A 24,879-nucleotide genomic window follows, 5' to 3' on the forward strand; every position below is an offset into this window, starting at 1 on the left:
TCATAAAAATCTTTAAAAAAATTCCGAAAATCCCAAAAATTTGAAAAATTCTAGAAAAAATCATCAGAATGTTGAGAAAATAAAAAAAAATTCAGATTTCGGGAAAATAGGGAATTTGTTGAAATTTTTCAAAAAAAATAAAGAAATAAAAATTTCAAAACTTCATGAGAATTCTTAGAATACCTGTGGCCATCCACTTTTAGTGAAATTTAAAATTTTTAGGTTCCCAAAAAAATCAAAAATTTCAAAACTTCACAGAATAGTTTAGAATACATGTGACCACCCACTTTGAGTGAAATTTAAATTTTTGAGATCCAATAAAATTAAAAATAAAAATAAAAAATTTCAAAAATTCACAAAATCGCTTAGAATATTTGTGCGCCACCACTTTTGAGTAAATTTTAATTTTTTTAGATGCCCTAAAAAATTTATAAAAATTAAAAATTTCAAAATTTCACAGAATGACTTAGAATACATGTGGCCAACCATTTCAAGAGAAATTTAATTTTTTTTGAGATTTCCAAAAAAAATTAAAAATTTTAGAAATTTCAAAACTTCATAGAATGGGCATAGAATACCTTAGGCCATCCACTTTGAAAGCGAAATTTAAATTTTTTAGGCAAAAAAAAATCAAAAAGTGAAAAAATCAAAAATTTCAAAACTTCACAAAATGACTTAGAATACCTGTAGCCACCCACTTTGAGCGAAATTTAAATTTTTTTAGGTACAAAAAAATATTAAAAATCAATAATTTAAAAACTTCACATAATGGCTTAGAATACTTCTAGCCACTCACTTTGAGTAAAATATAAAATTTTTGAGGTGCCCAAATGATATTTTTTATTTTTTGCTTTTTTATTTCATCACCTAAAAAAATATTAAATTTCACTCCAAAGTTGGTAGCCACGAGATATTATAAGCTCATTCGAGAAATTTTCAATTTTTTTTTTTTTTATTTTTTTCGAAATGGTGTATGACGATATTCTAAGTCATTCTATGAAGTTTTGATGTTTTTAATTTTTTAATTTTTTTCGACACCTAAAAAAAATAAAATTTTGCTCAAAACGGGTGGCCACAAATTGTGAAGTTTTGAAATTAAATTTTACGTTGGATTCGTAACGTTACGTACGCTCGCACACAAATTCCAGTCAAATTAATGCAAATGGCCAAGCACTGGAACGGGTCTTCAGCATTCAACCACCATCGTTCTCGATATTTGCTCTCAATATTTGTGAGTATGCATCGTTCCGCATAATATCGCAAAAGCTTATGGAGAAAAGTAAACCAAGCACATCACATTACAAGAGCCAATATAGGAGATCCCAAAATGCCACGTCACATTACAAGAGCCAACATAAAAAATCCTCAAATACAAAATAATGGAAATACATTAGAAAAGTCGGAAACACATTTTCATGGAATCTCCGCCATATTATTATCAATTGCCAATTGATTGGCAATTCTTTTCCTAAGCATGTTGATCTCGATATCCTCCTCTGTTGATGTATCGTCAATAACCTCATCTTGTGCACTTCCAAACGAGTACTCCGAAAAGGAAAGTAAAAAACCAGACTTCATTTGCTAAGAACACTTGAGCAGCTAGAGTGTGGAGAGAAGTCCAGGTGGCCCTCCCGAGTTCTCCTTTACTTGCAGGTGCAGCAGCTTGTACCTGAAAAAAATATTTAGTTAAAGTTTCAGACAGGCAACTAATCTCGACGAACTCAAACATCATCCTCACAGCCTTTGGGCACAAAATTTCTTCCCGTGTAACTTTGTCAACTGCTTAAGACATTTAGGCGGGTATTTACTTTAAAATGCAATAGAAGGAACATGCCCTAAGGAAATGCGTACCAGAAGTGAGAACATTGAACAGAATAGCATGATTTATGTGCTTCCAGAAATGCCATTATAAAGAATTAAACAGCATTGGTAGCATCATCCTAAGACATAGTGCTAAAACATCTTTGGTATCTACGGGTCTATTATGGTGGCTCAAATCCCAGGACAGCAATTCAATCAATTGACAAAACAGGGGACGCATACAAAGCAATCACGACAGCATCAGCCCCCGAATCAAACACTAAAAACAACCAAAATTTTCCCAAACTGACCGAGGGAAAGCAACGAACGCCAAACTCCCACGAATGGTCATGCGCAAAAGGCAAAGTCACAGGGATGGAAAACTGAAGTTAAATTTACTACAATATTATTGCATTTTTTGCTAGCTATCATTCCAAAAGGGGAATGATGCTTATGAAGTCTGTTAGCAATTCTTGTTCCCCATCCAGTTGGGGAAACCTACGTTAATGTTGAACGAGGTTTCAAAAAATTGCACCGAAATCATTCTATAGAAATCTTCCTCCATTCACAGAATTCATAATATTCGGACAACTCCCAAGCAGTGGAAGACTTCGGAGATGCACATCAATTTTTAAAAAACACAAATCATCAGAGTTAAATCAACAAGATTCGCAAATTTCAGAACAGTTGAAGAACTCCCAGTCGAAGATTTCAAAGAAGAAATTGCATACCTGAGTTGAACCTCCAAGAATTTTGACACGAACACTTCGAAGAAGTGGAAATCGAACCCGACTGCAAAATTCCCCAGATCAAATCAGTGAAAAAATCGGGCGAAACACTGGCTTTCAAAAATAGAAACCCATTTACTTCACCAATTTGGAGTTCGCTACCAATTATGGAGCAACTGTTCAGTGGTCAGAATGTTCCCAAGCATCGCGACTTCTACATCTTTCAGCTTATTAAGAGGTCCCCATTCAATATCCCGAGCACGTTAATGCGAACCGACTAATCTCATCCAACCCAAACCCTAGCAATCTTCGAGTCCACACACCACAAATTCTTGAGAAACAAACACCCCAAAAACTGAAGGAATCCTAAGCGACGGAACCGACTTACCATAAATCCTAAACAACCAAAATTTTCCCAGGATGACGGGCGACGGCGAGCTCGACCGCCGCCCACCTGCGAGGCCGCTCGGCCTCGCCCGGATCTGGGCGACGGCGAGCTCGACCGCCGCCCATGGCGAGAGCCGCTCGGCCTCGCCCGGATCCGGGCGACGGCAAGCTCGACCGCCGGCCCGGGCGAGGCCGCTCGATCAGGGGAGGCCGAGCGGCCTCGCCCAGGGGGCCGGCGGTCGAGCTCGCGGTCGCCCGTGATCTGGGCGACGGCGAGCTCGACCGTCGCCCACGGCGAGGCCGAAGCTGACCCCCTCGATCACGGCGACTTCCAAATCCAGAAAAGAGAGAGATGAGAGGAGATTTGCGCACGATCGGAGCTTACGTGGAGCAGGAGCGAGCGGCCCTGGCTTCCTCTCGGTCGGAGCAAGCGAACGAGTGGCTTGGCTTCCTCTGTCGACGGCAATAGAAGAGAGTAGAGAGAGAGTCGGGCAGAAGAGAGAGCTCGAAGGAGACGAGAGAGAGATGTGTCGAAGAAAATCGATTTCTTCGGGAATGAGTTCTCACTTTTGGTCCAGAAACGAAAAACCTAGTTTTTTCTGTTTCTCATTTTTGGTCCAAAACGAGTTCCGGGACAAAAACTTGTCCCGGAAATAGAAAAATTAAATTGCGTTAACAAACGGGTTTCTGGTCCAAAACTGATTTCGGGAGCAAAAAACCAGTTCTGGACAGAACCAGAATGATTATCATGCGGTACCTAAAAGTCTCGTTTACCTAAGTCATGAGTAAGCCATTTATGGCCGACTACTTTGGTCTCTAGATAGTTCGGCAGGCCATTGTCCGGAGCAGAAAAACCACGATACAAATAAGGCATACATGAACTCATCAAGCACTCAATTGATGATATCTTACCATAGACTTTACCCGGTCTACTCTTCTGGACATGATGTTGAAGCTGATAGGCATGTACACAGCGGGCTTGTTTGGCTTTGCAGGAAAAAATCGGAACAAACTTCAGATCCTAATTTCGCGTATTCATCTGAGAGGTCTCGAGGCCGAAATAATCTTTATTCGAAGTACCATTCGCTTTGCTTCGAGCCGCCGCGACGTGCTCCAAACCATATGCTTCGTATCAGGGTCGGCCCATCCTTTTCCATGGAAAGAATCGGGAGTCGCATGTCACGAGAAAGGCGCCGGAATCCGTCAAATGGTTCGGGCCGAAAATACGATAAATTTTTTGTTAGATAGGCTGAAAATGAAAATTTTATTTTGGACTAGTGCCAATTTTGTAAATTTATGAAGCTTTTCCTCGTCCTCTTTGAAATTTTGGCCAATTGCTTTTTGATCAAACCCTTGAAAGCCCGAAGAACTGGATCAAGAAAAGCCCATCGCTCGTCTTTGTTCAGTTCAAGCCGTGCAAAGTGACATTACGGTTTAACGCTCAGATCGATCGGGCAAATGGAGGGCGAGCCTCCGGCGAAGGAGGACGTGTCGCCGGCGACGGCAGTTTTGCTCGGCGCTCTCGCTCCGGGAGTCAACGTACGGCTTTCGATTCCTCCAAGCGCGAGAGAGAGAGGGTCGTTGGCTTCGGAATCCCCTGTCCCCGGTAGTTGCTCGAGGAAAGTGATGTTTTTTCTTCGTTTCTTGTCTCTGTCGATTTCAGGGTCCGACATGGAACGCGCTGAAGATGGCGTTCGTGATGCTGGGTGGGTCCCTCGCCGTCATGATGGGGTTGGCCTTCTCTTCGAGCGATTCTTGGCTGACCCTCCATGTCTCGTTCCTCGTGATGATCACGCTCGCGCTGTTCTTGCTTCTTAGCTGGTAATCTTCAGCTGCTTGTGCTCTTGGAAATGTTGCTTTCCTGTCTTTTGATCGAGCCTCGCTTTGGATAATTGGAGTTATAGAAGGGTTAGTCAATTTGCCCATTGCCGTAAAAGTTTTTGGTGACGGGATAGTGCTAGGTATACGCTAAGTGATGTGACAAAGTGCAGTTAAACAAGTAGGTATAGCAATAAGTTTGGACTTTGTGCTTCCTCTTGTGATTACTACCCCGTATGAGGTTTCGGTTCGGCTTCCTAACGTTTATTTATTTGCTTATGTTTTGGTAATATAGGACTTGGTAGTTGAAATCCGCTTGCAGGATTTGGTTTTGCCATCGATTGATTGATGCTGTTTTGAAGAATTTGGTTTCCATTGACTAGAGGAAGTCTTGCTTTGGTCTTAGGTTCTTGGCTGGAGAAAGTAGATGAAAACTCTAGAATTCCTATAGTTGGAAATTTCATGGAATGGAGATGGTAATTGTTAGATCTAGACCCCTTTTAGAGGAAGAGTAATTGATTGTAGCTTCAACTTCAGTGTCTCATTGACTTTCGAACACACTTCGCATTTGCTGATAGGCATTGATTCATCTCTTGTTAATCTGTAGCAGACGCATGGTCTTCTACTTTTCTAGGGATACCTGCTCTCAATTAATAATTGTTGAAGGGAGATGAGTCTGCCTGATTTAGCATTCCTTTTCAGAATGTAAGGATACACAGTAAAAAGGTTTGATGTCTAAATCAACCATGGTAAATCAAGTTCCTGGGCTACCTTAAAGCTCTGTAAATGTGGGTGGCATTCCTTATCTTCTTTTTTTTTGGTAAAGGTAAGAGTTTGTATTACTTTTCTGAATCACCAAATACAAGGAAATGACAAGAGAAAACCCCGAATCCCGAATCTACATGAAGTCCGAAAGAGGGGGGGCACTCAACAAGGCAAAAACGAAAAACTAACAACCAACAATGCTAGGTACAAGATAGAGAAACTACACAACCAAATTATGAAAAAATGGAAGGTGAGAGTTCCCAGTTCCTTTGGAGTCGCCTATTTGTAGGTGTGTCGGAAATTTCCACGAGGATAGAGCTTTATCCTTCACCGGCTTGAGCAAGTGTTTGCGGATTCCGGAATAAAGATACTCTTGTTTCGAAAAGAGAGTTATTCCGCTCAATCCATATGATGTGACAAAGAGCAGAAGGAGAATCTAGCGATTCGGTGCGGAAGGAAGTGCCTCCACAAACTTTGAAGGCCCACGAAAGAAGCTCCGCCACGGATGATTGCGCCATGGCGGTGCATTTGGTTGCCCAAAATGAGGCCGGCCTTTGGTAACGTAGAACATTCGAAGAAGAGATGGTTGATGGAATGCGGGATAGTACGACGAAAGCACATAAACCTTGATTCAATCCGACGATTCCGCATAAGAAAGACCTGGGTAGGTAGCCGTTTTAATGACACAATCCATAATAAAAAGGAGTGGCGGGGGGTCAAGTGAGAGTCCCATATAAAGGAGTGCCAAGGTCTTTGGATTGCCTTTCTTCCTTATGTGGTTCCAGGCCGGGCCACCGAGAAAGATTCGGTCGGGTTTGGACTCCAGGTAAAGGCTGTCCGGAGTGTCATCATCTAATCTTGGAAGATGATCCATCCATTCCAGGATAGAGTGGAGGGTTGCTGATGGTTGCCATGTAGAGTGGAAAAAATCCCGAACCGAAAAGTCCCGCGGGATCCGAAGAGTCCCATATAAAGGAGTGCCAAGGTGCTGGATTGCCTTTCTTCCTTATGTGGTTCCAGGCCCGGGCCACCGAGAAAGATTCGATCGGGTTTGGACTCCGGTAAAGCTGTCCAGGAGTGTCATCATCTAATCTTGGAAGATGATCCATCCATTCCAGGATAGAGTGGAGGGTTGCGATGGTTGCCATGTAGAGTGGAAAAAATCCCGAACCGAAAAGTCCGCGGGATCGAGATTGGTATATTTCCGTATTGTTGAAAAGTAGGTAGAGGGGGCCTCTTGTGTGCCAAGCAATCATACCAAAAGGATATCGACCGGCCATTGCCAATTTTCCACCCGAAAAGTGGTGAATTTGAGACTCGCAAGTCGAGAATCTTCTTCCAAGTCCATGAGCAAAAGGTGGGCTTGGGTACAACCCAAAAGTTCTTCTTTAAAAAGTTAGAATGTATCCATTTACACCACATGGATTCCTTATCGGTGAAAAGGATCCATATGTGCTTTAGAGTCATGGCTCTATTATATTGATAAGCCTTCGTATCCGAGGCCGCCTTCATCTTTTGGGAGACGAGACAACATTCCAAGATACCTTTGCACCTCCCGTTCCTAAGCCAGGACCTTTCCAAAGGAAGCGTCGAAGGATAGCCTCAATGCTATTCAAGACCGATTTGGGGAGGAGAAAATTAGATAAACTTGGATGGAGAGTAAAACCGATTGTATGAGCTGTACGCGACCAGCGAAACGATAGGAATCTTTGGGTCCAAGAACGGGCTCGTGCCGTTATGGATTCAATGAGGAATTTGCAATCCTCTTTACGCAGCCTAGAAGAGATAATAGGCACACCCAAGTATCGAAAGGGCAGAGACCCTTGTTGAAAACCGATGCATTGAAGAAGAGCACTACGGAGATCGGGATTACCGCCCGAGAGGTACATATTGCTCTTATTAAGATTTGGTCTTAAGCCAGAACAATTTGAGAACAAATCGAGGGATTCCTTTATGAGCTCTAACAATCTCATGTGTCCTTGCGAAAATAAAAGAACATCATCAGCAAAGAACAAATGGGATATACGAGGTTTCTTGCATCGCCAAAACCACTTGGAAGTCCGGGTGTCGGTTTTGGACTTGAGGATAGGCGAGAAGATTTCCATAGCTAGGATGAATAGGTACGGCGATAGCGGATCGCCCGACGTATCCCTCATTTGCTATGAAAATGGCCATGTAGTTCTCCATTAATGGAGACCGAGAACTTTGCGGTTGAGATGCATGTCATAACTTGCCTAATGAAAAAATTTGGAAATTTGAAGGTGTAAGTACCCCTTTCTATGAAGTTCCAATCAAGTGTGTCAAAGGCTTTATGAAAATCAACCTTAATGGCACATTTTGGTAGATAAGCTTCATGGTGAAAGTCCGAAAAGCTCTTGTGCAACCATGATGTTGTCACCGATTCGGCGGCCTTTAACAAATGCTGTTTGGGAGGATCCAATCAACGTCGGTATAACCTTTGCAATGCGCCCGGCCAAGGATTTTTGAGATGCATTTATAAAGGGTGTTGCGGCATGCAATTGGTCGAAGTCGCTCGTGGCCGATGCATTTGGGGATTTTGGTACCAACGTTAAGATGGTGTTATTAATCTCTTTAAGCAAACGACCTGTCTCAAAGAAGTCCTTTATAGCCGTCAGAATAGATGGGCCAATGATCCCCCATGCGTGTTTGAAGAACTCAACATTGTAACCGTCGGGGCCGGGAGCTTTGCTCTTAGCAAGTGAGAAGAGATTTGATTGAATTTCTTCCTCGATGTCATGAGAAAGGATAGCCCTCGATTTCCATCTAAGACTTGGTCAATAAGAATCTCCAACTCGGAACAGAAAGTTGGGCTCTTCTTGAATCGCCATTTAATAGACTACGAAAGTGGCGTACAATATGGTTCTTGACTTCACGAGGTTCGATAGTAGCACACCATCCTCTGTTGAAACAGTGAGGATTCTATTGTGGAGTCTCCTCTTGTTAACAAAGTGATGAAAGTATTTAGTGTTCATGTCGCCTTCCTTGAGCCAACGGATTCTAGATTTCTGGCTGAAGAAAGATTCTTCTTGAGATCTCAAATCAGAGAAAGTTCGCAAGAGTGTGGCTTCGCTTGCATTTAGGTCTCGATCAAAAGGATTCGACTCCAAGGCTGTTTGAACGTCGGAGAGATTCAATCTAGCCTCTTTCCGTCCCGTTGGAAATATCGAGAAGGAAGCCCCTATTCATAAGTTTCAACTTTGCTTTGAGGGCCTTGAGTTTACAGCAAACTATAAACATAGGGGTGCCAATGTAGTGAGTATCCCAAACTTGGGTAACTATGTCCATGAAGTCTGGATGAGAAGTCCAGAAGTTAAAGAACTTGAACGGCTTGTTGGAAGAACTAGGTGGAACAATCTTAATCACCATGGGGCTGTGATCAGATATTCCAGGCGGGAGAAAATTGGCTTCAGAGAAAGAGAATTGTTGGAGCCAACAGTCATTTATAAGTACCCGATCGATCTTACGCATTTTCCGATTTGCCCCTGAGGAATGTGTCCAAGTGTAACGACATCCTACATATCGAAGGTCCTCCAAACCGGCTTGGTTGAGGCCTTCTCTACATTCATCAAAAGATGGAATCCAAGGTGTTGAGCTGCCCACCCTATCCTCCGGATCTCTGATTGCATTGAAGTCCCCGGCAACAATCCAAGGTAAGTCGCCATTGGAGAGTCGGTATAGGTCAGCCCATAGTTGTCTGCGCTTTACAAAAGTGTGTTCACCGTATACAATTGTAAACAAGCAAGAATCCTGGAGGTGCAAAAACCGGAGCTGAAGATGCATTATTTGGCAAGAAGTATAAATGAGACTAATATCCAGCTCATTTGGGTCCCAGCCGAACCAAATCCTACCAAGAGGGGAGAAGCTGTAGTTGGAGAGCCAACGCCAGTTGGTGGATAAGCCTCTTGAAATCACAGCAAAAGAAGAGGCTTTAACTTTGGTTTCAATAATCCCAATACAGCGAAGGTGATTTTTAGTAATGAAGGCACGAATTTCAGCTTGCCTCAGGGGTGCTACTAGTCCCCGTATATTCCATACGCCAAAAAACATAAGTAGATGCGATAACTAACGCCGAGTTCTCCTTGGCTTCCTCCTTTTGGATTTCTTTTTAGAGGAAGACGGACTAGGACATTCCGGGGTGCATTGCGTTATGTCCAGATCTGGGAAGAGGGTCAGCGGTTCGTCCGAAGCTCCGCAGAGAGAAGTGCGAGACCTTGTGTTGGGGGGGAGGAAGGTGCTGCCCCCCTTTCCAGTATTCCTTCCGGAGTCACTAGAGTTGTCGGAATTGCACGGGACTCGGGGAGATCCTTCGGTGGAAGCCTCTTTGAGGGTAGAGAATGCTCCTCAGTCAACTGATCAGTAGGATCTGCAGGACTTGAAGCAGAGGGCAGGCTTGGGCCTAGATCGGTGACCATAGGAGATCTCAGGTCAGTGTCCCCTCTCTCAGGTTGCAGAGGTGAATGCAAAATAGCCGGAGGGGATTCAGTCGTGTTCAGATTCAAGCCTGAAGCAGGGCCTGGGATGAACTGCGCAGGAGCTGTAATTGGTGCTGAAAGGGACTGTCCAGCAGGTGCTTTGCCTTTCCTAGAGGGCACTTGGGTCCATCCTTCATCTCTTTGGACAGGTGCAGGTTGGACTACTCTGTTGACATGGCCATTTGCACGAGCTGTGCCTCGCTGGACAGGTTCAGATTGAGCTGCACATTTGTAACCAGCAGAACCTTTTTTGTGTCCAAAAATGGCACAGGAAGGACAAGCCAGCGGTTTCCATTCGTATTCAACTTGGATTTCATTTACTTCATCTTCCCATCGGAACTTCACTTGTTCAGCTCTAGGAACTGAAGCCTTTATCTCCACACAGACTCGAGCATAGGAGATCCTTGACATTTGTTCTGTTTGAACATCAACATAGAGAGGTTTCCCTAAGGCACTAGCGATTCGCCCAATGCCAGAAGGTGACCATAAGGAAAAGGGAATGTCTCTCAATCTTACCCAAACCGGCATGGTCTCAATAACTCCTCTTTTGAGCTTTAGTTTGGAATGCCATTGCTGCAGTACCATAGTGCAGCTAAATATTGACACCGAACCAGAATCAACGAGCTTCCTGCGGAACTCAGAATCTGGGACTCTAAAGAAGTAGAATCCGTTTTCATGGAGTTTAATATCAGCCACTTTGTCACCCCATGCTTTCCTAATAGCCTCTTCAGTCAGCTTAAAGGGAGCTTTCTTCCCAATGTAGTGTCCCACGACACATTCCAACCAAAGGGGGTTTTCATCAGCCATAATATCAGGTGGAATGTCCACTATCAATTCACCATTTTCCTCTCTCGGGGGAACATAAGAAAGGTTGTAGCCTTTAGTTAAGACCCTAGCAACATTAGCCCAAGATCTGGGTTTGGAGCCCGAAGTAGGGAGACCATGAGGTTGGCTACCATTCTGTCCAGGCACAGTTTCAGTCTCCTTAGTACTAGGTTGCCGACTTGAGGATGCAACAAACTGGCCGCGTCTGAGAGAGCGGCTTCTAATCTTCGACCTACCCCTACTCCGATTACGGTTAGGTCCAGCAGGGGGAACAGCCAAAGTCGAATTCCTTAATTGTTCTATTACAGAAGAACCAGCAGCAGGACGATCAGCAACAACAGCCGTGGATGGGTTCAGGGATTTCCTAGCCGGCTCAGAGTCAGGCAATGGGTTCCTAGTAACCTCCTCCATTTGACCAATACAGAAATGCTATCACCAGCACTATCGATCAATCAGCCAGACTCAACAACAAACATCTCAGTTACAGCCCAAAATCGAAGCTCAAGAAACCCCAAATGAGTGTGTCCAGGCCAAACCAGTAACACCAGGGAGAGGGACTGATAGGGGGAGTTACCTTCACTGCGAGAGGGCTTCCCCTTCAGTATAAGCCCAGGAGAACCCGTCGAGAGCAAGAACCAGAGACGAACGGCGAAACAGAACAGGCCGACTCAGATCTGGATTTACGTCCTCTTCACTACGAGAGAGAAGGAATCAAGGGGATAGGACGTTGGGGAGAGTCCAGCGGCCTATGGCTCCTGATCACGTCTTCAACCGTCGCCGGAAGCCGCCGGAATCAACGAATTTCCGTCGGGTGAACAGTGTCTCCGAGAGCCCTAGCAGAGCACATGATCTGTTCGCATGAACAGTAACCGAGAAGGTGAAAAATGAGAAAAATAAATAAAAATGTTGGCATTCCTTATCTTCTTCTCCTATATCGGCCAATTTTCTAGGAACTTCACCTGATAAAACCAGGATAGTTATCAAAGACCTTTTGGAGCTATATTCACTGTAATTGTTGTCTTGGTATCTGAGAGAATGCTATCCTGATATCCCGTCTGTGGATATGGGGTGTCTTGGTATCTGAGAGAATGCTGTCCCGATATCCCGTCTGTGGATATGGGGAGCCAAGGATGGTAAAGAAGAACCAAGTATGGGTTTGTCTGATTGGGTGGCCTACTAGTCCTGCTAATACATAGGAAAATGATAGCTGGTGTGTACTTTGAAATGACAACTTTGAGATTCAATCATGTAACATTCGTTTCAGCTGGTTGAAATTTTCCTTTAGAGAAGTTCATTGGAATGGAAGTGGATGGAAATGAAAGTCTCACACATAATTTGCAGTGAAAGGAAAGAAATGCCCTCTGCTGAAAACTCATTGATATCATTTGAATATGATTAACCATATTTGTCTGTATATATAATATTTGTTGCTTAGTGGCACTGGGTGAACACTTCATTTAAATTAAGGGAAATTCGGTGCTCTACAAATGATTGATTGAAGTAATTGGTGTGGTGATAGGTGCTGTCTCCAGTCTTCTTGCTGTTTCAGTAAAATACTATCTTAACCTTGAAGTTGGGATATTTGCAACAATAAATTTGGTGGTTGTGGAACCGAATATAGTATGTTTGGTTAAACTTGAAGCCATTGTGACGGTTGAACTTGTAGCAGCAAACAGAATTGCTCAAACGCGAGACTTCTTTCTGGTTAAGAATTTAAGATGGAACATGTATAGGCTGCTGAAGGTTCTTGGAGCTTGGATTGGTGGCTCTTTTACTGTCTCTTCTTCCGTTGGTTGCCTCATCTTGTGCCCAATTGCTCCTGTTTACTCTATACCATACATGCATCTCTAATTTGTCTTTGTCCAATAAAACAGGCTTCCACTGCACATGTGGCAAGTCTGACAGTCCTAGAGTACCTAATTCCGGAAAAGAAAGCACCTGCTAAAAAAAAAACAAAATAGTAAAGAAAAAGAAATAAATATATAAAACAGAAACACCTGGTCTGATGAGAATTAGGATCCTTCAGTTTTGTTCATGTTCAGTCTCATGTCTTGCTTGGTTATTGCTTGGTATGTGAGTAACTCTACTGAAAACTTCAGCTACATCTGGAGTGGGAATGATTAGTGCAATGTCAGTCTTCCGCCTTTTTTGTATTGCCCTGTGCAGTTTGATTCATTGCTTCTCTCTGCCTCATAGAATGCTTGCCTCCAGTTCTGGGGAAATGCAAGATTTGAGGTTTTAGGGCAATATGATGAGGTTATATAAGTTCTTCCTAATGTATCATGACTTCATAAGAACAAAACAAAAAATAGTCTTTTACGTGGAAATTCCCAAGTATATGATGGCCTGGGAATGGTGGATCCCTTTTACTTCTAACCCTGTCTCTCCTTTCCTTCATGGTTCTAAACATTAGGAATGGATACTGAAGTTGGATAGTCAGTTCCAACCTTTTATTTAGATGTCAGTTTGCTTTAGTGCTTCCAAGATGCAATGACGGGGCACTAACTGATCACTGTTTTCGACTGCCTGCTGTTATTTCCACAGCTTCAACAGTCATGGGAGCAACTATTGAGCATTTTAAAACCAATATACCAAAATAACGTCCACTTTCTGAAACTGGGCTTTGGGCCATTTCATTTTCACTTGTCTTTGTATCTGGTTCACTTGCAGCGACTCACCTTCTAGTCCAATCCATCTGCTCTATTTTCTGCAACCTTATCCTAGCAGAAGGTGAACTCTATTTACTTAAGTAGGAACATAAGCTATATGTGTCCCTTGCCATATTAACCTCATCAAACTAACGCTTCACCAATGTTCCTCCTGTTTCCTTGTTGCACTCCATCTGTCAACACCTCATCAGTCTTCATATCCAAGTCTCTTCTTTTCATTTGCATTTTGCTACCTATCAACTTATTCCTAGATACCACTGACTCAACAATGCTTTGATTATTCCTATTGAGGTTTCATCTGCCATCTCCGTACAATACCCTGCGCTGGTACTATCAGTTCATGAGCTGCAAATTGTTATCAGAAACAAATTGAAAGTTTGAAGTGGCCGACTTCTCAGCAAAGTTTGGACGTGCTTCAGGAATTAGAGTTTTGATACATGGCCATGATGTCCTAAATAAGCTGCCAAAGTCAACCCAGACTTGCTCTAGGTGTCATAAAAAACAATCCATCATGGCCTAAAGCTAACATGCAGATTATTGTAACCCTCACAAGCCTATCAAACTGGTGACCCGGGAAAGGACATTTTCTTTTCCAGGGATAATCTGTTTTGCCCCGTTTTCATTATCGTCCAATAAATGCACATCCTCTCCCTTTTCTTTTTTCTTTTTATTTTTTTTTATTACTATCATTTTGTATCACTTATCTTCTGGAGTTGTCCAAACAACTGACACGGATGAATCTGTTTTTGTTATCTAGTCTCGAACTTTATCATTGGCTGGGAGATAAGCTTTGCTTATTTTATCTTTGAAGTGTTGTTCTCAGGACACAGGCATGTTTTCTGTAGGTTTCTCGCGCAAACCGGATTGGTTTCAGTTGAAACTCAAATGCAGGATCTCAATTTAGTGCCGAACAATCAGACTGAGAAAGAAAAAGTTCGCTGATGTAGTCCATGGTCTCGTCAAGTGTAAATGCCAGGCCTGACAATTTTCGAGGTTACTCATGCATGACTTAGGAGAAGCGAGACAAGAAAATTGTTTGAAGAACTGCAACGCCAACAATAGGACACCCCAGGTTGTTTGTTTATCGGTCTCATCTCAGACTATTTTTCTCTCATAGGCTTTACACAGGATTAAAATACTTAACGCATTTATTTTTAATCGTTCAATTGTTTCAGATGTACTAACATGTACTTTCGGAAAACTGAATACGGACGCACTTTTTCACCCTGATATTAGTTCTCTCTTTGATTTTCATGCTCTTCCTACCGTTTATTCTGACATTAAATCATGCGCTATTCTGTCTCTTTTACCGTTGTCTAAGGCCAAGGGCAATTTACTCTCTGTTATGGTGGTTTATTTTTGCTTTGAGATATTTTTCCGCGGCAGAGATCCTGAAGTAGGACAAAATCTGTGGTAGAAGCATCATGAAATTCACGACGGGGCATCACGGATGGCTTGTTATCATCTCAAGCCATTAGCAGATGAATTTCCACCTGAATATTGCAGTCAGTCTTTTTATCTATACTTTTCAAGTGTTCTCAGGCTTCAAAAGTGACGATATCACAAACACCTGGGAGATGGTGTTATAATGGAGTTGTAATATCACTATTGCTAGGCATTACTATTCATACTTTGCCTTTCTATCCTCCCATTTTCATCCTCAAAATTAATAACTGAAGTTAAACGGTTAAATACTTGATAAGCAGGCAAAGTTACTAGACTAAATTGAATGAGAAGTGAAACTGAATTGTGGCTGCAGATTTCAATCAGGATTAAAAGAGAATCAAAATCCAGAGCTGACTTGAACAACTGTAAAAACTAAATTTGATGAAAGAAAATTCCGGGTACCATTTGGTACTGGATTTCCTTGTAATCGAAGAATTATGGAGTCCACTTGATTTATCATTTCTATGTTGCACCGCTTTTGCCTATCCAACACGGATCCAAGAGGGAGTAAGTGCGTGGATCCATGGTAGTAAGAGTTTCAAGACCTCTGCAGTAGCCATCGAAGTCGATCTCGTGGCCGTCTCCCGTCGAAGCATCCGGTTGTCCATAGGTCCCCTCGCTAGCGGCATTTAAGTAATCTCTGTACGGTACAGAAGAGCCTGCAGAGAAATTAGCCGCCAAGGCTTCGGTATCTTCTTCGCCGTGTTTGAATTGTCCCATTAGCAGTGCCAGAATGTCTTCTTCTTCTTCGCCTTCGACAGCACTCAGTTCATTCGAGTATGGTGCCATTGAGGTGTTGAGGTCAAGGTCTGCAGTGGCTTGGTATTGTTGGTTCCAGGGATCTGCTACTGTTCTGGCCACCCTTTCAATGGAAAAGTACTGTGTCACACACAAGCACCAAAACTTTCTGAGGTTAGGGTACACAAAATGATTCTGGCGGCAATGAGAAATTAAAAAGATCATATCAACTCGCTTTTTTGAATGAGGCGATAAATAAAACCAATCGTTTCCTACGAGAAAGGTAAAGAAAAGGTGCTTTCGTATGGATCGACCGGCGTCACCCCATGCTTCTTGAGACCTCCACACCCCTTTTTTTTTTTCTAAAAACACGAGGTAACTTTATAAAATCTTAATCTTCTTTTCGGATATCCTCTTAATCGAAGTTAGAAGTCTAATTTGCTCAATAAACTATTAAAGAGTATGTTTTAAGCCAATAAAAGCAAGGGCATACGTACAATTAAACAATCGAGGGCATTGTAAGAGGAAATACTCGTCGCAAGAGGACAAGAAGATCGAGATCCCTTAAAAATGAAACGCTTTATTTTTCTTTTTATAATCGATATATTTTATCGCCCTCTCTACAAAATGTGAATTCTTATCGCTATTTCAACTTATGTCATCAGCTCGAGTCATTTTGTTTATTACTAGAACAAGTTAGGTTCTGATTCATCCCTAATGAAACAAAATCATGTTCTACAGAGGTCGTCTAAAACATATCAACATGTCAATTTCGAGTTAACTTTATTTAAATCACCATTTTAAGCTCTTGATGAACACCTCAGTCTACATTGAGCTCTTCAATATAGTAATGCCAAGAGATAAAAGAGACCTTATAATAAGGTGGTTGGCTTATCAAAACTGCACGACAAATTATAAAGAAAAAAATACCTTAATTAAAGATTTCCTTCATTCCGAATTTTGGGAAAAATGATATTTCTATTTTTTTTCTTGGAAATTTTGTATCTTGACAAACATTTAGACTACTCGTGTTAGACACACACGCCTTGTCCTAACTTTTCTTTAGAAATACGATGTAATGACCTTTTTCATTTTTTATTTTAGCTTTTTTAAATGGAAGATTTCCTACAAATTGTCATTAACGTTGTAATCCTACGTCCTCATTATGACCTCCACTTTTGTAGTCAATGCTGTTCACCTCCATTAAATTTTGTGGCAATGTCCAAGACTTTAATTTCGTTGCCTAGCTAAGCAAACTCGCCTCCTTTTTAAAGTTTTAAACTTGAAATATCATGCTTTCAACGTGATTAATGAAGCATATTATATGAAACCCAATAAGGAAATAAATAATTAATTGACTCACGATCTTCTTGCGTTCATCTTCGTAGAATGTAATGGAATCTCCAATGTCCAGTCCATTTTGCCTCACTAATTCTCCTGTAAGGAATTAGATACAAAGACATAGATAGGAATTAGGGTTTTCATATTGTAATGAGAACATTTCGAGATGATAAGGATGCACATATTTTCTGCACACCCTCTTATTATCGGAGAATCACATGCTAGATGAATCCAACGAATGCGATCGTCCCAAATAGGACATCGGAAAAAAATAAAATCGGAAGAGAATGGAAAAGATACCTGTATTTTCGAATATATACATCCTGCTATTGTTGTTTGTCCAATACCTATGTTTTTCAAGGGGTTTGCACTATTAGTCCAAGAGGAAAAATAAATTCATAGACAATTTAAATTATTATTTGGAGCTGTAATGAACTAAGAACAAATAAAGGGCAACAAAGATCAATGAATATTGTTGCTAACCTGTATCTCAGGATCCACTCATGGTGAGAGTACACATCTCTTATCACTAATTGAATTCCTTCTTTGTCGGAAATGATTGGAAGATTTTCTTCTGCCTCCCTCTAATTTGAAATCAACAAGGGGCAAACACCCAACTTACAAAAAAAGTTAAACTCTAGAGGTTGACCATGAAATTATCAAATAAATTTGTGGCTTATATTAGTCTTTTGAGTCTCACCTTTGGAAGTACGATCCTTCCTAGATACCCGACGTCACTGTTCTTCAACTCCTTTTTGAGAAGCATTCTCAATCTCTATTCCAACCAACACAACATTCGATTAAAAGACAATCACAATCACAAAAGAGCCACAAAAAACTTCCAATAACATTCAGAATTTGAGATATAGTTTAGATTTCCCCACCTTACCATCTGGCATTAAAAAAGTATGTTGATCCTCCCCAACATTGTTTTCCAAAGTTTGATCATCCATGGGATGTTTGCTTGAAATTAACCCATTGCTCGACGGGCTTGCGTTCGTAGGAGACAAAGCCGAAGAGCCCCTTCGGTGCAAATCAAGGCTCCTCTGGCGAGCCATCTTTCTTCTGTTTCTGGCAGCCTTCGTCGCCTGAGCGTCGAGAACCTTTTGTTCATGCCCTGCCAGATCGAACGTGGTTGGTCGCGACGATGGCAATTCAAATTGAACCGGTCGAGGACCGTTGTGATTTTGCCAGAAACAGAAAGGCTGGGGCGAGTAATGAGGTGGGTATGGATATGGAAATGGCAGCCCTTGAAATAAAGGTGGGGATTGTGTTGGGGCATGAATGATCTGAGTTGGGGGTTGTTCCAATGAAGAAAAATGAAGGTTTTGAGGATGAGCCATGATTGGTTGCCTGCTTATATTGTCAGTGCTTGTGGGCTTGGTGGAGCCAGATGGTGCAAGAAACCTGTACATTTTCCTCTGAAAATGAAACTCAAAACAATAAATGGTGAAGAAGATTTTGCTAATTTTTTTCAAATCTCTAGCTAGTTGGAGTTTGTGAAAGTGAAGAGGCTTTTTATGGGGCGGTGTCTCAAGCTAGGGTTAAGGCCATATTAGTGTAGGTCACTTGAGTAGGAAAGAAACAAAATCTGGTTTTAACTCAATGGGTTAATTTCTCAGTTGTCAATTGCATAATGGGAAGCAATTAAAGTCTATACCGAATGCTAATGAGGAAAACAGATAAGAATTCCGCGTACTATTTGTGTTACATCGTCCGTAAATATCATCGTTCCTAAGTTGAGTCCTTCCTATAAGTTCTTACCTAGGTCTAATTAACGGTCGGCTTAGAATATGTGTCAACTTGTAATTACTATAGTGAGATAATATGCTTTTTGAAGATAATTAACGGGCATTATAAATGAATCGTCTAATGCCTAGATAATCAAACATGAAACACACACAACATGTGATGTTCTTTTGCCGAGGTTATATCCTCCAGCAGAAGTTTTGTTTCTCTATAAGCATTATTTAATGAAGGACCAACGTCCATGTTTTGGACTTCAGTTTTGTACTCTCATTATTTGATAAGTGAAACCGTTACGATTTTCCTATACCTTCGAGTGTGAAAAGGATGAGCGGAATGAGAAAGTTGTCAAGACTAACAAATTCAGAGGAAACGATGGTTTCAAGGGGAAAAGGCGAGAGAGAGAGAGAGAGAGGAAAAATATAGCGTGCACTCGTTATATAGACAATCTGATGGCAAAATCAACATCATTTTGAAATTATATGAGAATTCAAGTTCGAAGGGATAATTGTCCAAAAAACTCTAAATCTATTGTATGACAAGACTTTTCAATATAGCCAATTTTATGACCAAAATATATATATATATATAGCTAATTTAGTTCTAAATCCTTTGATAATTTGACAATGTAGGCCTTCTAGCCAAAATTGATCGGAAACCGTTAATGTGGTCCCCGTCCATCCTACATGGTACGGCCGAGATTGACGTTGACAATTTTTATAATATTTCTAAATTTTTTACAAGACTTTTCATTATAGACAATTTTCTGACCAATATATATATATATATATATATATATATATATATATATATATATATATATATATATATATATATATAGCTAATTTAGTTCTAAATCCTTTGACAATTTGACAATGTAGGCCTTCTAGCCAAAATTGATCGGAAACCGTTAATGTGGTCCCCGTCCATCCTACATGGTACGGCCGAGATTGACGTTGACAATTTTTATAATATTTCTAAATTTTTTACAATTTTGTTTTTTCTTTTGTTTTCTTTTTTTTTTTTTCATTGTTCATCTTCCCAAAATGGTCAATGGGGTCGCCGGAGCCTTGACAATGGTCATAAACCCTTGTCGGCTGCGAGCGAGGGCCACAAAGCCATCATCAGTCGCAGGCGAGGGCATGCAGGCCCTCACCCCAACTGGTCAGGATGCCCTTGCCTCTCGCCAACCATCGCTGAAGCCTCGCCAACCCCCGCCAACCCTTACAAGAAGATGAACAGCGAAAAAAGAATGAAAAGAAAAGAAAAGAAAATTATAAATATATATAAAATTATAAATTATAAATTTGTAAAAAAATGTCTATGTCAGTACTAGATGTACAACATAGGAAAGCCAACAATCATATCAGCGATTTTTAGCAAATTTTGATTAGAAGGACTACGGGTGTGTTTGGTTTAGCTTTCCCAGGGAACTTTCAACCTCTTAAGTCCCTAGGAGAAAAGTTATGATGTTTAGTAAATTTTTTTGAACCAATTTGAGAAAATGCCAACATTGGCAAAGCTGAAAGCTAAAGGTAGGTGTGACTTGCCTTAAGCTTTCAACATTTTCGAAAGGCAACTTTCGAGGTTAATGAACTATTTTTTCATTCAAAATGTCCCCCCACTATTTTTTTTAAAATTCCGGTCTTGCCCTCGCTCCGCCACTGTTCTCCGATTGTTAAAGGGTCTCCACCTATGTCGTTGCGCTTGGGTCTCCGCCTAGTTCATGCTGCCCTCGCTCGCGACTAGTAGGCGAGATCTAGAGGGTCGTGACTTAGGAGGAGTAGAGCGGTTGATCTCGAGTATGCAATTTGAGTAGGGGAGGTCCGGCTGGAGTTTTGGGACAACACGAGCTGTGGAGCGCTCGGAGAGGTCGCTATCAAAGCGAACGAAGAAGAGGTGGGCGTCGCTACGGTTCTCGGTGACACAGGGGCTTCCAAGGAGGGAAGCAAGGAAGAGCAATTCGGCTTCGGATTTGAACTCGAAAGTCCTGCTGGCATCGTAGACGAAGATTATGAAGTTTCGAAGCATGTCGTCGTAGCCGGCAGCGAAAATGACATGTGATAGATACGGTGGGGGAGCAAAAGGAGTAGTGTACAAAAATTGGAGTGAAGAGAGAGAGTGGAAGGAGGAGGAGAGAGAGGTCGGCGATGAGCATTTTTCGCGAGAGGTGGAGAGACGAGCAATTTATGTTGTGATTTAAGATCAAAGCAGGATTTTGGGTGTTTTCTTTTTTTTTTTTATAGTGACTTGTCCGAACGATATCATTAGTTTTGCAGCCCAGCAGCATCATAACTTTTCCCTTCACTAATCTTTTTAAGGAACAAAACCTGGCAAGACTCATCCTATCGTGGTTTTATCAAACCTAATCAAGTAATAGAAGATATTCATGCCCTCAATTACAAATGTATGAAAAGTTACTAGAAGATTGATAAAATGAATATTTTAAATTTATTGGTTTACCAATTATGTATATGCTCTTTGGTATTTGTGATGAAATTAATGAATATATTTGGATTAATCTTAATTGAGCAATTTTGTAAAAGACTTTATATTCCTCAAAATAAACTTCTTCTAACTAAAGATGAGCATCGGTCTCGGTTCAACCCGGGAATTGGACTAAACCGGCCCATTCTAGGTGATTCCTGTGAGAAGCAATAGGTTCCCGATTTTGGGTGCTAAACCCATCCACCCACCCTAGAACTGATATTGTTCACATCATAACTTCTTTTTATTATGTAATTCTAGATCATATCTAGGGCTTTTGTATCGAATGAGTCGTTTTCTTCTTGTGTTGTGGAAGTTTTGGTGGCATTTATCGATGAGATTGACTCGAATCAAATCGATTTGTTTGGATTTCTTTTCCCCTTTTCTATAGATGGATTGGATAAAGGGAAATGGCAACGTTTGAGCTGCATCAGAGGTGGACGATCGGGATGTGCCTGATAGAGACCTTGGATGAGATGGTCTCTGTTAAGGGAATCAATCAATCACCGAAATTCAAGAAATCTACAACAATCAAGCAATCAACAACATTCTGGTTCCACCAACGATGGTAACACCAAAGAAGGAAGATTGGAAGAATCAAGCAAAGAAGGAAATCCACAACACTATCTCCACCAAAGAAAGAAACAAATTGACAATCAAATCCCCACAAATCAAGCATTAACAAATCACTACATCAATTCCCAATCAGTGAATTACGTTTCCTTTCAAAACCCCCTTAAGTGTAGACATTGGTCTTCTTGTGAAAGTCTATAAATAGAACCTCTGTAATTGTACAAAGACACGACAGAAAAATACAAAACACAGAAAGATTATTTACACATTCCTTTCTCAATCGTCTTCTTGTGAAAGTCTATAAATAGAACCTTTGTAATTATACAAAGACACGATAGAAAAATACAAAACACAGAAAGATTATTTACACATTCCTTTCTCAGTTGTCTTCTTGTGAAAGTCTATAAATAGAACCTTTGTAATTATATAAATAGAACCGCCGCGTCGACTCGCGGTTCGAGATCATCCTCTTCCTCTTCCTCTGGTCCATGACAACCTGCAATTCCTCCTCGGGGCCGATTTCTGAACCAGGGACGACCCTGAAGATGTCCCACAAGGAGATGCCATTGATGCAGATACAAACTACAGTGTTTTGTGCGCCAGTAGAGGGTTGAATCATGAGACATGGTAGAGCCAGTAGAGGAAGACAACCGAGAAGGATTGAACAAGGTGGGTCCTACGCTTGAATGAAGAGGAGATTATCTACCAACAGAGAAGGATCTCACTGAGAATTGGAGACATGGGTCTCAAACATCAAGATGTGGGTGATGAGCATGAAAATAGATTTCTTGATAAAAAAAACACCTGATTTGTTGGGGGAGGTGAACGGTTTGGCATGCGAACCAGGAGGCTCCCCAAAGCCACATTCAGGACAGAGAGGACTTTGCAAGAGAAATAGAGCAGAGGAGGAATTAAAGCCGACCCGGCCCGGCCCGACCCGACCCGACCCGGCACATCTCTTTGGGGTGTATGCTGTATAGGGTCTCGGGGCGGGTCAAGCACAACCCTCAAGGTTTCGGGTCGAGTAGGGTATCATGAAAGGCTGACCCGACCTGACCCGACCCATTGACACCATTGGTGGGTCATGATTTGCAGGAGCAAAACCATCGGCTAGTTCCTGGATTGGAAACGGACTAGCAGGATCAGTCCCCAGTCCCAAAAATTGAGAACAAGCAATGTGCGGGTAGGCACCATAGTCAGGGTATTGAACCGGTTCATACTGAAACTGATCACCGTTATTTCTCATCACCCTTGCAATTAATGAGCCACAAATTGTGGACATCAATCACATGCAAAATTAACTAAATATAAATGATGTCTATGATTGTAATACACCAACTAGAAGGGTGGTTAGAAAAAGTTTCCTTAAGAGGAAACGTTGTTGGAGGAAAACATGGTCCTCTCATAAATCACACCGACCGATAAACTAATAACATTTTCACATTACTTCCGAAGAACTTACTTCTTGATATGGATCTAAAAACAATAGCAAAATTTTTTAGATGCACTTTAAAGCCACCAATTTGACGGAATGCAAATGATAAATTCAAGTAAATCTAGCGAACGAGAACAAAGACAATCTTAATATTATGCATTTATGAAAGGGATAAGTGCATCGGAAGTCTTAAAACTTGTCATGAAAGTACAATTGAGTCCTAAAAATTTCAAAAAGTGTAATTAAGTCCTAAAACTTATCAAATGATGCAATAAAGTCCTTTCATTAACTCCGTTCAATTTGTCTAACGGGAAATTTTAACATGGTTTTTTTTATTATTTTCCCAATCTTACGTGGCATTGATGTGGTTAAAACGACATCTCTTTGGTCAAAATCTGATTTGTTAATACAAATTTCATTAAATTATATTTAAAAATAAGCTAACTTTACAAAAAAGGGAAAAAAAAGTGTTAAACCAGGCAAGGGCTACAAGCATTCATCTACTCTCTCTCTCTCTCTCTCTCTCTCTCTCTCTCTCTCTCTCTCTCTCTCTCTCTCTCTCTCTCTCTACGTTAGCTTATTTTTCATTTAATTCAAATAAAATTTGAATTAAAAAAGTCACATTTGAACCAAAACGACATCGTTTTTAGCCTTATACTTCATGTTTTAATTATGTCATCGCCATGTAGGGGAGACAGGAAAAAAAAAGTTGCATTAGAATTTTTCATTAGTTAAGTTGGAAAGAGTCAAGAAAGGACTTTATTGCACAAATTAAATAAGTTTTATGACTTAATTGCACTTTTTGAAAGTTTTAGGACCCAAAGTGTCAGAAAAAAGTCCTAAACCTTTTGCATTAATGCTAATTTAGTCCTAAACCTTTTTTTTGTGTCAATTTAGTCATAAACCTTTTGAACTAGTGTTAATTTAGTCCTTCCGGCTAATTTTGGCTGGATTTTACTGACATGGACGTCGATTGGCCTACGTGGCACTGCCTGCGCTAACGTAGATAATTTTTTAATAATATTTTAATATTTTTTCGATTTTTTAATTAATTTTTCTGATTTTTTTGTTAAGGTAAGTGGTATAACTTTTCAACGCACAAAGTACAAGAGTGAAGCCGAACACAAAAACCTCGTACCATGGAGACAAAAAGATATCCGACGGTGCAAAGGTGTTACGACTAAAAGAGGAGCAATAAGTGCGCACTAAAAGGCAAGGTTAAGACAACCAGCCAGCATAAGAAGGAAAGGAAAATACACAGCTATACAAGGATCATAAAAAATGGGCCCGAGATACCCCATTTAGCTTATAATCTTCTATTCCGGGGATTGTCTTCCACAGGTTCGAGGAAAGCCCTTTGTCCCTTACGGCCTTAGAAAGGTGAGTACGCATAGCAGGCAAAAAAAGAGACCGATTCCTAAAAAGGATGTGGTTCCTTTCTGTCCATATAAGATGGCATAGGGCCGCAAAGGAAAACCGAGCTATACGATGGTGGAAGGAGTGGCCGGTAGTGAACGACTGCCCATCGAAAATTATCTTGACAAAGTGCCATTGCGCCAAGAGAGGTTGCAATTAGGCCCATGAAAATTTTTTTGATTTTTGTTTTTTTTTTTTTCTTTTTTTTTTCT

At 41.1% G+C, this 24,879-nt stretch overlaps 3 protein-coding genes and 1 long non-coding RNA gene across 5 annotated transcripts in view; 2 read left to right on the forward strand and 2 right to left on the reverse strand.

The window, feature by feature from the left end:
- The window catches only part of LOC115666161 (uncharacterized), a 102,658-nt gene extending 98,988 nt beyond the window's left edge, over positions 1–3,670 (reverse strand). Inside the window, exons 1-2 of the mRNA XM_056316056.1 lie at positions 3,301–3,670; positions 1,592–1,669 (exon numbers count right to left, since the gene is read on the reverse strand). The gene's annotated coding sequence lies outside the window, so the exon portion shown is untranslated. The remainder of the gene's footprint in view (positions 1–1,591; positions 1,670–3,300) is intronic.
- Positions 3,671–4,235: 565 nt separating this feature from the next.
- Positions 4,236–15,113, forward strand: LOC115680504 (uncharacterized). 2 transcript variants are annotated; one of them, XR_008817559.1, is made up of 4 exons: positions 4,236–4,454; positions 4,579–4,736; positions 14,331–14,557; positions 14,872–15,113. XR_008817559.1 is itself a non-coding variant. In XM_030604319.2 (3 exons), exons 1-3 carry the CDS (start codon positions 4,374–4,376, stop codon positions 14,425–14,427), a joined length of 336 nt encoding a protein of 111 aa, XP_030460179.1. In that variant the 5' UTR covers positions 4,236–4,373; the 3' UTR covers positions 14,428–14,712. The 2 variants fall into 2 exon arrangements, 1 of the variants encoding a protein (XP_030460179.1); XM_030604319.2 differs by lacking the exon at positions 14,872–15,113 and having other exon boundaries at positions 14,331–14,712.
- Positions 11,730–13,150, forward strand: LOC130139320 (uncharacterized). Its single transcript, XR_008817560.1, has 2 exons — positions 11,730–11,892; positions 11,946–13,150. It is a non-coding gene; the product is annotated as an uncharacterized LOC130139320 (long non-coding RNA).
- A 97-nt stretch (positions 15,114–15,210) lies between the features above and the next one.
- Positions 15,211–19,107, reverse strand: LOC115680561 (B3 domain-containing transcription factor LEC2). The gene is made up of 6 exons (XM_056316055.1): positions 17,895–19,107; positions 17,711–17,785; positions 17,494–17,594; positions 17,311–17,357; positions 17,033–17,106; positions 15,211–15,810 (listed from the first exon to the last, which is right to left on the reverse strand). The coding sequence occupies exons 1-6, from the start codon at positions 18,423–18,425 to the stop codon at positions 15,394–15,396; spliced, it is 1,245 nt and encodes a 414-aa protein (XP_056172030.1). The 5' UTR covers positions 18,426–19,107; the 3' UTR covers positions 15,211–15,393.
- Between the last annotated feature and the right edge of the window lie 5,772 nt (positions 19,108–24,879).

Source organism: Syzygium oleosum, unplaced genomic scaffold (assembly GCF_021117445.2).
Source record: "Syzygium oleosum isolate NSW1041296 unplaced genomic scaffold, Sole_v2.1 Sole_v2.11, whole genome shotgun sequence".
NCBI classification, from domain to species: domain Eukaryota; kingdom Viridiplantae; phylum Streptophyta; class Magnoliopsida; order Myrtales; family Myrtaceae; genus Syzygium; species Syzygium oleosum.

Coding starts and splice junctions, on each gene's coding strand:
- LOC115680504 (XM_030604319.2), top strand. CDS start 4,374: ATGGAGGGCGAGCCTCCGGCGAAGGAGGACGTGTCGCCGGCGACGGCA. Junction 4,455..4,578: donor CTCTCGCTCCGGGAGTCAAC/GTACGGCTTTCG, acceptor TGTCGATTTCAG/GGTCCGACATGGAACGCGCT. Junction 4,737..14,330: donor CTGTTCTTGCTTCTTAGCTG/GTAATCTTCAGC, acceptor TGTTTTCTGTAG/GTTTCTCGCGCAAACCGGAT.
- LOC115680561 (XM_056316055.1), bottom strand. CDS start 18,425: ATGTACAGGTTTCTTGCACCATCTGGCTCCACCAAGCCCACAAGCACT. Junction 17,595..17,710: donor GAAGGATCGTACTTCCAAAG/GTGAGACTCAAA, acceptor ATTTCAAATTAG/AGGGAGGCAGAAGAAAATCT. Junction 15,811..17,032: donor AAGATGAACGCAAGAAGATC/GTGAGTCAATTA, acceptor TGTGTGACACAG/TACTTTTCCATTGAAAGGGT.